Source organism: Macaca thibetana, chromosome 8 (genome assembly GCF_024542745.1).
Source record: "Macaca thibetana thibetana isolate TM-01 chromosome 8, ASM2454274v1, whole genome shotgun sequence".
NCBI lineage: Eukaryota > Metazoa > Chordata > Mammalia > Primates > Cercopithecidae > Macaca > Macaca thibetana.
The window spans coordinates 121,393,954-121,409,507 of record NC_065585.1 but is presented as its reverse complement, the minus strand read 5'-3'; the positions used below and the strand labels follow the sequence as shown (position 1 = coordinate 121,409,507).

Sequence of the window (15,554 nt, the reverse complement as noted above, 5' to 3'; positions counted from 1 at the left end):
AGGAGACTGCAGCAGGAGAATCACTTGAGCCCGGGAGGTGGAGGTTGCAGTGAGCCAAGATCCTGCCACTGCACTCCAGCCTGAGTGACAGAGCCAGACTGCCAAAAAAAAAAAAAACACAAAAAACAAACAAACAAACAAACAACAAAAAAAAACCAGGACAAGAGTGTGGCATACTGAATACAAGCGATCACCATGATGAAGCGCCTTCCCTCCATGCACCCAAAACTTGCCACATTTACTCTATTAAGAGTCACTTACAGAATAATCTATAGAGAAGACATGATAATACAACTCACAGATGGCTTTGACATCAATGGTGCCAAAATTCAATTGCTTTCTGGAAACAATCTACTCTTATTCTTTCTAATGCACATCCAAATTTTCTAGTTGATCTCATCACAAATTGGAATTCAATCATCCATTTTAAAAAATTCACTGGGTGCTTACCTATGTATAAGGCACTATTTCAGGCAATGAGGATCCTGCAGTTGTGGGCAGGGAAAGGAGAACCAAAAAAAAAAAAAAAATCCCTGCTCTCATAGGGTTTACATTCTGGTGGGGGAAGACAGATAATTAAATAGGTAAGTAAATAAATAAATAAATAAACAAACTTTGTAGTCTGTTGAGTGGTGATAAATGCTCTAGAGAAAAATAAGTCGGTAAGTAGAGATAGGAAACGTCATGGAGAAGTTGGGAGTTATGATTTTAAATAGGGCCATCAGAGGAGGACTCTTTGAAAAGGTGACTTTGGGAAAAACAACAACAACAACAACAAAAACCACCTGATTAAAGGATGGACGGGAGCCATGTAGAATTTTGTGGAGGAAGGGCATTGCAGGTAACAGGTGCAGGGGCCCTGAAGCAGGATGTTGCCTGATACAGTCCAGAAACAGCAGGGGGAGCCAGTGTGCAAGGAGTTGAGACTGGAGAAATGGTAGGTGCCGGGAGAGATCATGCAGGGCCGTGCCGCAGGCCATTCTAAGACCTTTGATTTTTACTCTGAAATGGGAAGCCATTGGGAAGTTTAGAGCAGAGATGTCCCAAAGTGAAACATGTCAGTTCCACTATGTGGAGACTAGACTTGGAGGATTCAGGTGGAAGGAGGCCAGTTAGGAGGCAATTATAATAATCAGCAATAAACGATGGTGGCCTGGACCAAGGTGGTGAGAAGTGGGAAGATCCCGGATGTACCTGGAAAAGTTGATATATAAGACGTAGTATTATATATACTGATATATAATAGCTGATATATAAGTCGTAGCTCATATGTAAGTCGCAAGGCTGGGCGCAGTGGCTCACGCCTGTAATCCCAGCACTTTGGGAGGCCGAGGTGGGCAGATCGCTTGAGACCCAGGAGCTCAAGACCAGCCTGGGCAACATGGTGAAACTCCAACTCTACAAAAAATTTTTAAAATTAGCCAGGCATGGTGCTGTGCGCCTATAGTCCCAGCTACCTGAGAGGCTAAGGTGGGAGAATCACTTGAGCCTGGGAGGTTGAGGCTGCAGTGAGCTGAGATCACACCACTGCACTCCAGCCTGGGCGACAGAATAAGAAAGATCTTGTGTCATTAAAAAAAAAAAAAAATCTGCAAGATTTTTAATTTGAACAACTAGCAGGATGCAGCTACCATTTACTGAGATGGGGACCACTTTGAAGAAGTAGCTTGAGGAGAAAGATCAAAAAAGTGTGGATGTGGCCAGGTGCAGTGGCTCACACCAGTAATCCCAGCACTTTGGGAGGTCGAGGCAGGTGGATCACTTGAGGTCAGGAGTTCGAGACCAGCCTGGCCAACATGGTGAAACCCCGTCTCTACTAAAAACACAAAAATTAGCTGGGTGTGGTGGCACGTGCCTGTAATCCCAGCTACTTAGGAGGCTGAGGCAGGAGAATTGCTTGAATCAGGGAGGCGGAGGTTGCAGTAAGTGGAAATCATGTCACTGCACTCCAGCCTGGGCGACAGGGCAAGACCCTGTTTCAAAAAAAAAAGTTTGGATGTGGACATAGGTTTTGAGATGCCCAAGCAGACATCCAACTGGAGGTATGGAATAGGCAGAGACACATCAGGGGTTCAGGGAGCACTGGACTAGAGATGAGCCCTTAGGAGTGATCAGCATACAGTACACTTGAAGCTGAGAAACTGGACTATTGTCATGGGAGTTAGTATAGAGAAAATAGGAAAGAATTCCAAGGACAGAATTCTTTTTTTTTTTTTTTTTTTTTTAGATGGAGTCTCGCTCTTGTTGCCCAGGCTGGAGTGCAACGGCACAATCTCGGCTCACTGCAACCTCCGCCTCCTGGGTTCAAGTGGTTCCCCTGCCTCAGCCTCCAAAGTAGCTGGGACTATAAGAGCGCACCACCACGCACAGCTAATTTTTTGTATTTTAGTAGAGACGGGGTTTCACTATGTTAGCCAGGATAGTCTCGATCTCCTGACCTCGTGATCAGCCCACTTCGGCCTCCCAAAGTGCTGGAATTACAGGTCTGATCCACCACACCCGGCCCCAAGGACAGAATTCTAGAGCTCTCCAACATGTAAGCGTCAAGGCGATAAGGAGGAACCAGCAAATGAATGGCCAGCAAAATGATGCAAATAAACAAGGACAAATTACACAGAGAACATGTAATAGCTTGAACTTGGATAGCGTTCTCATATCTCACATTCCTTTTACTCTACCAATACATATTCAAAACAGTTTCTTATTCATTTTTAATGTCCATGAAGAATTCACAGGAGGCCAGGCGCCATGGCTCACGCCTGTAGTTCCAACACTTTGGAATGCCAAAGGGGGTAGATCGCTTGAACCCATGAGTTTGAAACCAGCTTACGCAACATAGTGAGATTCTGTCTCTACAAAATAATTAAAAATAGTTGGGTATGGTGGTGCACACCTGTAGTCCCAGCTACACAGGAGGCTGAGGCAGGAGGCTCCCTTGAGCCCAGGAGTTGCAGGCTACAGTGAGCTATGACTGTAGCTGTGAGTATCCACTGTACTCCAGCGTGGGCGACAGGGCAAGACCATGTTTCAGGGAAAAAAAAAAAAAAAAAAAAGGCCGGACGCAGTGGCTCACGCCAGTAATCCCAGCACTTTGGGAGGCTGAGGCAGGTGGATCACCTGTGGTCAGGAGTTTGAGACCAGCCTGGTCAACATTGTGAAACCCCACCTCTATTAAAAACACAAAAAGTAGCCGGACGTAGTGGCACGCACCTGTAATCCCAGCTACTTGGGAGGCTGAGGCAGGAGAATTGCTTGAACCTGGGAGGCAGAGGTTGCAAGTGAGTCGAGATCATGCCATTGCACTAGAGCCTGGGCAACAGAGCAAGACTCCGTCTCAAAAAAAAAAAAAATTCACAAGAACAGATTTTTGACAGAATCTGTTATACCTTTTAAACCTGCATTTAGACCTAGAAGACTGTATTTGTTCTTAAGAGTTTGTTAAATTACAATGAGATCATTGTCTTTATTATGATATTTGTGAAAATAAAACGTTATTAACAACAAACTAAGCTCAGCTGGGCACAGTGGCTCACGTCTGTAATCCCAACACTTTGGGAGGTAGAGGTGGGCAGATGGATTGAGCCCAGGAGTTCAAGACTAGCCTGGGCAACATGGCAAAACCCCGACTCTACCAAAAATACAAAAACTAGCCAGTCTCATAACTTGGCCTCAAAATAAATAAATAGATAAAAATGTTAAAAGACCCCTGTGTAAAATATCCCAATTAAAAAAAATCTAAATGCGGCCAGGCTCAGTGGCTCAAGCCTGTAATCGCAGCACTTTGGGAGGCCGAGGCGGGCGGATCACGAGGTCAGAAGATCAAGACCATCCTGGCTAACATGGTGAAACCCTGTCTCTACTAAAAATACAAAAAATTAACCGGGCGTGGTGGTGCGCGCCTGTAGTCCCAGCTACTCGGAGGCTGAGGTGGGAGAATGGCGTAAACCCGGGAGGAGGAGCTTGCAGTGAGCCGAGATCGTGCCACTGCACTCCAGCCTGGGTAACACAGCGAGACTCCATCTCAAAAAAAAAAAAAAAAAAAAAAAAAATCTAAATGCATAGAAAAATGACTTCAAGTATATAAAACATTTGATGGGATAATAATGGATAGCTTTTTCTTCTCAGTGCTTTTTAAATTTTTCCAAATTTTCTAAAATGAATGAGTGTACTTTTAAAAATACAAAATAAACCAGGAAAGCTACTACTTGGTGAACTTCAAAGCCCAACAGAATGAAATCAAAGCTATTTCACCCAGTGCTCTAATTAGAAACTAAGGGCTGTTGCGTGTAGCTCTGTAGGGAACAGGAAAAGGGTATAGGTTTGGTTTGATTATTGTAAAATCAACATGCAGAAAGAAGTTGAAAAAGGTCTGTTTAGAAAGCAACATAACAAAATATTAGTAAATTGGCAAACAAAGTTTTAAATTTTAAGAGCCAATACTCAAAAGGATGTGGACAAAAAATTATATATTCTCTTTTTTGTTTGTTTTTTTGAGACGAGATCTCCTCTGTCTCCCAGGCTGGAGTGCAGTAGCACAATCAGAGCTCACTGCAGCCTCCACCCCCTGGGATCAATCGATCCTCTCACCTCAGCCTCCCAAGTAGCTGGCACTACAGGTGGGTGCCACTACACCCTAAAATTATACATTCTTATGTACTACCTGTGTGTGCGTGTGTGTGTGTGTGTGTGTGTGTACGGAGTCAATACATTTCAAAGTCAATAAAAGTTCTTTTTTTTTCTTGAAACGGAGTCTTCCTCTGTCTCCCAGGCTGGAGTGCAGTGGCGCGATCTCGGCTCACTGCAACATCCGCCTCCCGGATTCAACCTATTCTCCTGCCTCAGCCTTCCAAGTAGCTGGGATTACAGGCGCATGCCACCACGCCCAGCTAATTTTTTTTGTGAGCCACCGCGCCCGGCAGAGTTTTTTTTTTTTTTTTTTTTTTTTTGAGACGGAATCTCGCTGTGTCTCCCAGGCTGGAGTGCAGTGGCGTGATCTCGGCTCACTGCAAGCTCCGCCTCCCAGGTTCACGCCATTCTCCTGCCTCAGCCTCCCAAGTAGCTGAGACTACAGGCGCCCGCCACCACGCCCGGCTAGTTTTTTGTTTTTTTTTTTTTTAGTAGAGACGGGGTTTCACCATGTTAGCCAGGATAGTCTCGATCTCCTGACCTCGTGATCCACCCGCCTCGGCCTCCCAAAGTGCTGGGATAACAGGCTTCAGCCACCGCGCCCGGCCTTGTATTTTTAGTAGAGATGGGTTTTCACCATGTTGGTCAGGCTAGTCTCGAACTCCTGACCTTGTGATCTGCCCACCTTGGCCTCCCAAAGTGCTGGGATTATAGGTGTGAGCCACTGCGCCCAGCCTGTTTGTTTGTTTGTTTTCAGATGGAGTTTTGCTCTTGTCGCCCAGGCTGGAGTGCAATGGCGCAATCTTGGCGCACTGCAATCTCCTTCTCCTGGGTTCAAGCGATTCTCCGGCCTCAACCTCCCAAGTAGCTGGGATTACTGATGCCCGCCACCACGCCTGGCTAATTTTTGTACTTTTAGTAGAGACAGGGTTTCACCATGTTGGCCAGGCTGGTCTCGAACTCCTGACCTCAGGTGATCCACCCGCCTCGGCCTCCCAAAGTGCTGGCATTACAGGCATGAGCCACCACACCTAGCCAATAAAAGTTCTTTAAATTCCAACAGTAGAGCAAACTTGGTATTCAGATTCCTTCCAGGCTTTGACGATGAGTGCACATGAGGGCCACTGCTGTGAGCCCAGGATGGGTGTGACTAGGCACCGGTTGACCCACTGTGGCTGTTCCAAGGCTGCCCACATAGCCTCACCCAGGACTCCATCAAAAGCCCACAATGTGTGTATATGTGTATACATTTGATTATTGTATATACACACATTCTTAGTGTTGATGTATTTCAGCACAATCTTTTTTATTTTTTTTTTGTGGAGTTTGTTTGTTTTTGGTGTTTTGAGACAGACTGTCCCCCTGTCGCCCAGGTTGGAGTGCAATGGCGTGATCTCAGCTCACTGCAACCTCCGCCTCCCCGGTTCAAGCGATTCTCGTGCCTCAGCCTCCCAAGTAGCTGGAATTATGGGCATGCACCATCACACCCAGCTAATTTTTGTATTTTTAGTAGAGACGGGGTTTCGCCATGTTGGCCAGGCTGGTCTGGAACTCCTGACCTCAAGTGATCTGCCCACCTTGGCCTTCCAAAGTGCTGGGATTACTGGCGTGAGCCACCAGGCCCGGCCGCACAATCCTTTTTGAAAGCAATTTAGCAATATGAATGAAGAACCATAAAATGTGCATGTACAAAATGGTACAGCCACTGTGGAAAACAGCTTGGCAGTTTCTTGTAAAACTAAGATACAACTACCACATAACCCAATGATTGCACTCATGGGCAATTATCCCAGAGAAATAAAAACTTATGTTCACACAAAATCTTGTACATGTATTTTCACAGCAGCTTTATCCATAATAACCCCAAACGGAAAACCACCCAGATGTCTTTCAGAGGGTGAATGGTTAAACAAACCATGAATACTTTGCAATAAAAGGGAACGAACTATTGATACACGCAACAACTTGGATGATCTCCGGGGAACAATGCCGAGTGAAAAAAGCAATCCCAAGAAGTCACATACTGTACGATTCCATTTATATAACACTTTTGAAATACCAAAATGGCAGAAATGGAAAACAGATTAGTGGTGGGAGGAGGTGGGGGGAGGGAAGTGTGGCTATAAAAGGGCAGCTAGAGGAATCCTTGTGGTGATGGAAACTTCTTGTATCTTGACTGCACCAATGTCAATATTCTGATGGCAAGATGTTACTACTGGGGGAAAATGAATAAACAATACTTGGGATCTCTCTACATGGTTTCTTACAACTCTACATGAATCTACCATGTTCTCAAAATAAAAAGTTTAATTTAAAAAATGTTTTTAGAGATAGGGTCTTGCTGTGTCACCCAGGCTGGAGTGTAGGGGCTGGATCGTAGCTCACTGCAATCTCGAACTGCTGAGCCTTTCAAGCGATCCTCCCACCTCCGCCTCCCAAAGCACTGGGATTACAAGCGTAAGCCACCAAGCCCATCCCAAATATTTACTTTAAAAAAAAAAAAAAAAACAAAAACAAAACAAAACAAAAAAAAACCCACCTTCTTTTGGCCAGTTATCCCAGGACGGGAAATCTATCCCAGGAATATAATCCGAAAGAAAACAAAAACCAAAACAAAATCGAAAAAAAGCACGTCGAATGTACCAGATATTCACTACAGCATTATTTAAAACAGGGAAAAAAGAAACAATCAGGGAAATACTTAAATCATGATACAGCCACTGGAGAACTATGCAGTCTTTGATGCCGTAACAGAGAAATGTTATTTGAAAAAGCAGGATACAGGCCAGGCGCAGTGGCTGACGCCTGTAACCCCAGCACATTGGGAGGCCGAGGCGGGTGGCATCACTCGAGCTCAGGAGTTCAAGACCAGTGTGAGCAACACAGTGAAATCCCGTCTCTACCAAAAATACAAAAAAAAAAAAAAAAAAGAAAAAAAAGAAAAAAGAAAAAAAAAAAATTAGCCGGGCGTGGTGGCATGTATTTAGAGTCCCAGCTACTTGGGAGGCTGAGGTGGGAGCATGGCTTGAGGCTGGGAGGCAGAGGTTGCAGTATGCAGAAACCTCGCCTCAAAAAAAGAAAAGAAAAAGGATACGAAATTGTGATACAACTCTGTGAAGACTACTAGACACATTACAAAATTTTTAATAGTAGTACTCTACGTGGCATTCTGGTAGAAACGATTTCCTTTCCTCAAACTCCCCGTAATAATGTTTTTATACGGTCTGGGGGATGGGAGATAACATTAAACGACACTTTTTATATCACAAACGCTGGAGTCAATAAAAGTTCTTTAAATTCCTCCAGCAGTAGAGCAAACTTGGTATTCCGATTCTGTCCAGGCTTTGACCAAGAGCGCACCCGAGGGCCACCGCCTTCGTGATCCCAAGCGGGTGTGACTGGGCACCAGTTGGTCCACTGCGGCTGTTCCAACGCTGCCCTCACAGCCTCACCCCAGGACTCCACCAGGAGCACAGGGAAGGGGTCCCCGAGAGTGGGCGAGGTCGCTGCCCGGAGGTAGTGACCACTCCAAGGTCACCATGGAGAACCCGCAGACAGGGCTCGGCACGGCCCAAGACTCCCCGACTCTAAGTCCAGGTCTCGCTCTCTGTGCCGCGCCCCTTGTCCCATCCCGAGCAGCTACCCCAAGCTCCCAGGGGCTCCGCCGAGGCGAAGCCTCACATTGCGGCTTGGCGGCCGACAAGACCCGCGACCCTGATCTCGGCACCTCCACGCCACCGCCCGGGGGCCAAGACCCCCGAGCACCGCCACATAGCGTAGCCCAGACCGGTTCCCTCATCCTTTTTCGCCCTCTCAACCCAGCTTTTCCCGACTCCGGGAAGAACCGGGAAGAGAAGGCGGAGGGGAGCGAAGCGCCGCCTGATAAATACTGTGGCCCAGTCCCGCCCCCGAAACGTCACATCCGGCCCGTGCCAAGATGGCAGCGCCCAGGCGGTGCCACGCAGACTTCCGCCCGGTGCGGAGACCTAAAGCTGGCAGCTGGTCGCGTCGCAGGTGAAGTGGTGACGCGCGGTGTGGAGCCGCGGCCCGGGTGCGTCCCTGCCTGGTTCCTGGGCGGGGTTCCTGGAGAGAGGGCGTGTCGCGAGCCAAAGGCTCTCACCTGGGTGGTCCCGGGAATCTCGCCACGTGGGAGGGGAGGAGCTGAGAGGCCACTGGAGGGACGCACTGACTGGGGGACCGGAAAGCAAGGGGGTTGGGTTCCGCCAGGGTCCGCGTGTCAGTCCACTCTGGTAATCTCGTCCCCCCTTCTCTCCCAGGCAACATGTCGGAAGGAAACGCCGCCGGCGAGCCCAGCACTCCGGGAGGGCCCCGACCCCTCCTGACTGGGGCCCGGGGGCTCATCGGGCGGCGGCCGGCGCCTCCCCTCACCCCCGGCCGCCTTCCCTCCATCCGTTCCAGGGACCTCACCCTCGGGGGAGTCAAGAAGGTATCCAAAGGCGCGTTTCTAAAGAAACTCAACTACCTTGAATTCCAAGCCCCGGCATTCAACTGATGTTTGTGTAGGGCCTACTATGTGTCAGGAGTGTCGTTGGGCCTCAAGCCTACCCCTCTTTAAATTCTAGGGAGCCTGTCCTATCTTCAAATCTAGGTACTGAGTACAAAATGTTGAAATGAGTCCCAGAGGTGGTTGAAAGACAGAGAATCCTAATAAGTTAAAGTCGTTCAAAAGTAATTTGAACAGTGTTTATTTACTCTTATTGTGTGTTTGGACATCTTTAAGAAACCCATGAAAGCCAGGCAGGCATAAACTTCACAGTCTTAGAGCGTTCAGAATTCACCATCTCAGTGTGCAAACTTGTTATCTAGAGTATCATGAATCCTAGGCATGGCATTCGAGGCTCTGTGGGCTGTCCCATGTGTATATGACTGTGGATGTCAAGAGTAGCCGAGAAAGGGGTGGGGTCAGGATGACAGAAGAATAAAGCAGGTTTTTGGGTTTTTTTTTTGAGACGAAGTCTCGCCCTTGTCCCCCAAACTGGAGTGTAATGGCATGATCTTGGCTCACTGCAACCTCTGCCTCCCGGGTTTGAGCGATTCTCCTGCCTCAGCCTCCTGAGTAGCTGGGATTACAGGTGCCCGCCACCATGTCCAGCTGATTTTTGTATTTTTAGTAGACACAAGGTTTCACCATGTTGGCAGGCTGTTCTTGAACCCCTGACCTTGTGATCCACCCACCTCGGCCTCCCAAAGTGCTGGGATTACAGGCGTGAGCCACCGCTCCCGGCCAAATAAAGCAGTTTTTTTTGTTTGTTTGTTTTTTTTAACAGAGTCTCTTTCTGTCGCCCAGGCTGTAGCACAGAGGCACCATCTCAGCTCACTGCAACCTCCACCTCCTGGGGTTCAAGCGATTCTCCTCCCTCAGCCTCCCGAGTAGCTGGGATTACAGAGGCCTGCCACCGCACCTGGCTAATTTTTGTAGTTTTTAGTAGAGACGGGGTTTCACCATCTTGGCCAGGCTGATCTTGAACTCCTGACCTCATGATCCACCTGCCTTGGCCTCCCAAAGTGCTGGGATTACAGGCGTGAGCCACCACGCCTGGACATAAAGCAGTCTTTAGAAACCTAACTTTGCCTTGGAAAATATGGAAAAACACTGCCAACAGTGATTGAGAGTATTGGCAGATCTGTGGCCTTCCCTACTTAGGCCTTGCTGCTAGAGATGTTCCCCCATGATACTGACTGGTCTCTATAGCAGTTTGAAGATAAGAGGTGAGACCAGAGAAATTCCTTTGCTTTTAGAAGTCCCAGAGGACCTTCTTTCAGGATCTTCTTTCCTAAGGCTGCTGGTTAAAAATGGTTTTTGGTGCCCCTTTCTTCTATGCATAACTCCACTGCCACCACACCATGACGTTCCTCCTTTTCAGGCACACGTGTATCTATAAAACTGACAGCACTGTGGAATGTGCCAAAGAGAGTCATGGTGGCAGTGGTCTGTAGAAGATGCCCGTTGGGAATTTTTATTTTCCTCTGTACTTTGGGGTCAGGACCTAACACATCAGTGACTCCTGTATTTTGCTTTCAGAAAACCTTCACCCCAAATATCATCAGTCGGAAGATCAAGGAAGAGTAAGTAGCTAGTCCTTCTGAATGCTTGCCCCTTATTTACTTGCTCTGAATTTGGGGCTTTGGGGAGAAATAAGTAGGTTTGTGGCTCCAAAATTTAAATTTATATCTTTAGTTCTTTTCACTAGTGATTTTCAACCCTGGCTCCTAGGTGATTCTAATGTTTAAGCTTTAAAAAAAAAAAAAACTGGTGTCTAGGGTTCCATCTCTAGAAATTGTGATTTAACTTGTTGGCAGTAGAATGGAGTGATTCTCTTTGATGGCCCGAGTTGAGAGCCAATAGTTTAAACAAAGATGTATCACGCTTTCCCTGAAGTTCCTTTGCATTTCTGCCTTCCTGCTTTCAGTCCCAATGCAAACAAAAATCTACATTTTTGGACAAGAACGTAAAGTAAAGCAAACTGAAAAAATCCTGCCTCATCAAGGAAGTGAGAAAAGTGCTAGAATTAGGATTGGATTCTGCTTCTCATGGTGTAATTATTGGCTCAAACTCTCCGCTGTCTTGGAGTGAAGTGGTATGGGAGAGTAAGGCCAGTTTTTGGAGACACAGTGAGTGAGTGGTTTCCCTTAATCCATTCTTTTTTCCAGGCCCAAGGAAGAAGTAACTGTCAAGAAGGAGAAGCGTGAAAGGGACAGAGACCGACAGCGAGAGGGGCATGGACGAGGACGAGGCCGCCCAGAAGTGATCCAGTCTCACTCCATCTTTGAGCAGGGCCCAGCCGAAATGATGAAGAAAAAAGGTACAAGGAAGGAATCAGTGAATTTCAGTTCAGACTGCCCAAGAGAAGGGCGAGAGCAGTGGAATTTCCCCGCTCCCAGTTCAGTTTTCCTTGCTGTTGGCATCTTCCTTATTGATCCCTAGTGACCTGGGTGATTTCCCACAGGGAACTGGGATAAGACAGTGGATGTATCAGACATGGGACCTTCTCATATCATCAACATCAAAAAAGAGAAGAGAGAGACAGACGAAGAAACTAAACAGATCTTGCGCATGCTGGAGAAGGACGATGTGGGTACCAGGAGGCTGTGGGGAAGGGGCTTCCTTGTGGCTGTAGAACAGGGCTTCTGGGGAGCCAGGTGAGGGGCAGAAGAGCTCACTGATGTCCTGGAATCCTGGGGAGCAGCAGGAATCTTTGGTTAGAAAGGGACTAAAGCAGACTTTGATCCAGGTGCATGTGCTAGCAGGCTGGATGACCCAGGCTCTTTTTGGCAGTTCCTCGATGACCCCGGGCTGAGGAACGACACTCGAAATATGCCTGTGCAGCTGCCGCTGGCTCACTCGGGGTGGCTTTTTAAGGAAGAAAATGACGAACCAGATGTTAAACCTTGGCTGACTGGCCCCAAGGAAGAAGACATGGAGGTGGACGTACCTGCTGTGAAAGGTACTCTTGTCAGTTAACTTCTCATCTCCAATTCCATGGCTGCTCCCCAGGAATCCTGTGCATCAGGCATCCTTTGCATGTGTCCCTGACTGCTGCTCATGAGCAGGTCCTCCCATCCCGGCTGTAAGATACATGAGCTGAACAAAGATGCCCGATTCTCCCTCGCAGAGGGTTCCTGTGTTGGCATGGAGCGGTGGGCCCAGCCTCAGATGTCGCTTTTTAGATAAGTCAGGGGAGATTTAAACATGTTGTCTCTTGCCCTCTCTCTATAACCAGTGCCCCCTTCCCACTCCCTGGCTGAGTGACAGTGGAGCAGACGGGGGCAAAGGGCTGGTAACAGTGAGCTGGTATGGAGGGTGGTCATGTGATAGCATTCCATTTCTATCACCCGGGCAGTGAAAGAGGAGCCACGAGATGAGGAAGAGGCCAAGATGAAGGCTCCTCCCAAAGCAGCCAGGAAGACCCCAGGCCTCCCAAAGGATGTATCCGTGGCAGAGCTGCTCAGGGAGCTGAGCCTCACCAAGGAGGAGGAACTGCTGTTTCTGCAGCTGCCAGACACCCTCCCTGGCCAGCCGCCCACCCAGGACATCAAGCCCATCAAGACAGAGGTGCAGGGTGAGGATGGACAGATGATGCTCATCAAGCAGGAGAAAGACCGGGTATGCTCAGGCAGAGGCCTGTGGGATAGAGTCGGGGACTAAGAGGGGAAGTGGTGACCTGTAGTGGGAAGCAAAGCCGTGCCACCCTGGCTGAAATGGGACAATAATGGGTGGTTTTTCTTGATGCCTGCAAGAGCCATGGGTCTTTGTACCTCCAACCCCAATTGTGTGTGTGTGTGTTGCAGGGGTGTGTGTTCACTTCTTATAAGGAAATATTTCAAAGACATACAAATGAGAGAACAGGCCGGGCGCGGTGGCTCAAGCCTGTAATCCCAGCACTTTGGGAGGCTGAGACGGGCGGATCACGAGGTCAGGAGATTGAGACCATCCTGGCTAACACGGTGAAACCCCGTCTCTACTAAAAAAAAAAAACAAAAAACTAGCCGGGTGAGGTGGTGGGCGCCTGTAGTCCCAGCTACTTGGGAGGCTGAGGCAAGAGAATGGCGGGAACCCGGGAGGCGGAGCTTGCAGTGAGCTGAGATCCGGCCACAGTACTCCAGCCTGGGTGACAGAGCGAGACTCCGTCTCAAAAAAAAAAAAAAAAAAAAAAAAAAAAAACAAATGAGAGAACATATGGCCAGGTGCGGTGGCTCATGCCTCTAATCCTAGCGCTTTGGAAGGGCAAGACGGGAGGATCACTTGAGCCCAGGAGATCGGGACTGGCCTGGGCAACATGGTGGCACCATGGCTAATACAAAAACTAGCCAGGCATGGTGGCATGTGCCTGTAGTCCCTGCTACTTGGGAGGCTAAGGTGGGGGGATGCCTTGAGCCCAGGAGGCAGAGGTTGCAGTGAGCCAAGATCGCGCCACCACACCCCAATCTGGGTGACACAGTCAGACCTCGTCTCAAAAAAAAATGAGAACATAAACTGCCATGTACCAGAACTCAGCTTCAGCAGTTACTGATATTTTGTCTGTTTATGTATTTGTTTGCTATGGGTTTTGTATTTTAACCATAGCCGACAGCCCTAGGAGAAGGCACTCTTTGGGGAGCTCATTCTGACCTTTGCTGTGCCTTACTCTTAGGGAGTAGAAGGGGGTTCATGAAAGATGGAGGAAAGAGCTCCTAGCCCAGTGTCCATCTTCTGGTTTTCTGCGCAGGAAGCCAAGCTGGCAGAGAATGCTTGTACCCTGGCTGACCTGACAGAGGGTCAGGTTGGCAAGCTACTCATCCGCAAGTCTGGAAGGGTGCAACTCCTCCTGGGCAAGGTGACTCTGGACGTGACCATGGGAACAGCCTGCTCCTTCTTGCAGGTAAGAGCCTCCTTAGGGCAAGGGAGGGACCCTTTAAGGAGTGGAGGAGGATTGAAGAGCCAGTGCTAAATAAGGGAGGGGGTTTCTGGGAGTATCATGTCCCCATTCACAGCTCTACACGCTGGGCACGTGGTGGTGGTTCTCATCACTGTCTCTGTCCATTGGCAGGAGCTGGTGTCCGTGGGCCTTGGAGACAGTAGGACAGGGGAGATGACAGTCCTGGGACACGTGAAGCACAAACTTGTATGTTCCCCCGATTTTGAATCCCTCTTGGATCACAAACACCGGTAAAATGAGCAGATGGAGGAGGATGGTGCCTGTGCCCACGGCTGCTGCCTGCTCCAGACATTTTGTTCTTGAATCTGTGAGACCCAGAAGGGGCCCACTGAGCCCACCCACTCCAGCCTTTGGCAGCCATTGTCCCAGGTCCCCCAGGGCTTCCTCCCATAGCAGCTGTAAATGGCACAGTGAACCTTCCTGCAGCATGGAGATGGCACATCCTTGCTGCTGGGGACTTGGCCCTGCTATTTATTTTTGTATTTATGTCTTAATCTCATCCACTGATGCATCCTCCCAAGGTAGGTGGGGAGGGTCTGTGGGTAGGGGCTGGCTTCTCTTGGTGCCTGCTGGGCCGCCGGGGCAGGAAGTGTGAGAACTGCAGCTTCTACTGGTGCTCCCTCCTTCCTCCCGGAGGCAGCATAGGAGAGAGAGCAGGGATTGAGTCTGAAACTTAAGCTCTCGGTCCAAGCTGGCCAGTTCCTGGTTCTGTGTCCTTGGACAAACTACCTAACCTTTCTGAGCCTCCTATTCCTCATCCGACACAAATGGGGATGATACCTACCTTCCAGGGTTTGGGTGAGGATTCATGGGCTGTTATAGATGAAAACTGCACAAGGCCACGCACAAGGCCAGAACCAGCAGGCACTCAATAAATATTCATGTCCTTTTTCTCTACCTGAGTCTATTTTCAAACAAAATAGAGATTTCAAGTCTCCCAGAGGCAGTGACTAGAGCTCTCCCGTCCCCACTCTTGCCCCTTCCTGTTTTATATCCTGTCCTCACCCTGGGCCTGATGCCCTAAATTTATGGTGTCAGGCTGTTCTACGCCTTTTTCTCCTGGCTGGTGTTAGCCAGGTGCCTCCTGTGTGAGTTACTGTAATCGCTGCAGGTAACAAAGGAAGAAGTCAGAGACTTCCTCCCAGCACCCTGCAAAAGCCTTTGGGGGACATGTTGGGCCCAAGACATGTTCCCCGTACTCTTTCCTTTGCAGTTATTACTCATGTATGAGCTGGAGTCATATATTGCTAACAACAAAACTAAACCCTTGGTAAGAGAAGTTAGGGATATATTGAATAATGGCCTCTTTGACACTTGGCTGATGATGCCCACTTCAAAAACTTTGGGTTTCAGAGGCCGGCCTCTGTCTCCTGTCCTAGCACTGCCAGAGCCACCTACTCAGGGTTACTTTTTTGGGTCTGTGATCCTGTTCCCTTTACCAGGTCATCGCACTGTGTTGTCCCTGGAGGAATAGCTTCTCCTCTTGTCTTG

At 48.5% G+C, this 15,554-nt stretch overlaps 1 protein-coding gene across 2 annotated transcripts; it reads left to right on the top strand.

The window, feature by feature from the left end:
- The first annotated feature begins 8,545 nt into the window (after positions 1-8,545).
- On the top strand, positions 8,546-14,960 carry POLR3D (RNA polymerase III subunit D). Of its 2 annotated transcripts, none has more exons than XM_050801444.1 (9): positions 8,546-8,677; positions 8,904-9,073; positions 10,670-10,713; positions 11,299-11,450; positions 11,595-11,719; positions 11,924-12,092; positions 12,489-12,751; positions 13,854-14,006; positions 14,175-14,960. In XM_050801444.1, the coding sequence occupies exons 2-9, from the start codon at positions 8,909-8,911 to the stop codon at positions 14,295-14,297; spliced, it is 1,194 nt and encodes a 397-aa protein (XP_050657401.1). In that variant the 5' UTR covers positions 8,546-8,677; positions 8,904-8,908; the 3' UTR covers positions 14,298-14,960. The 2 variants fall into 2 exon arrangements, with proteins under 2 accessions (XP_050657401.1, XP_050657400.1); XM_050801443.1 differs by having other exon boundaries at positions 8,550-8,640.
- The last annotated feature ends 594 nt before the right edge of the window (positions 14,961-15,554 follow it).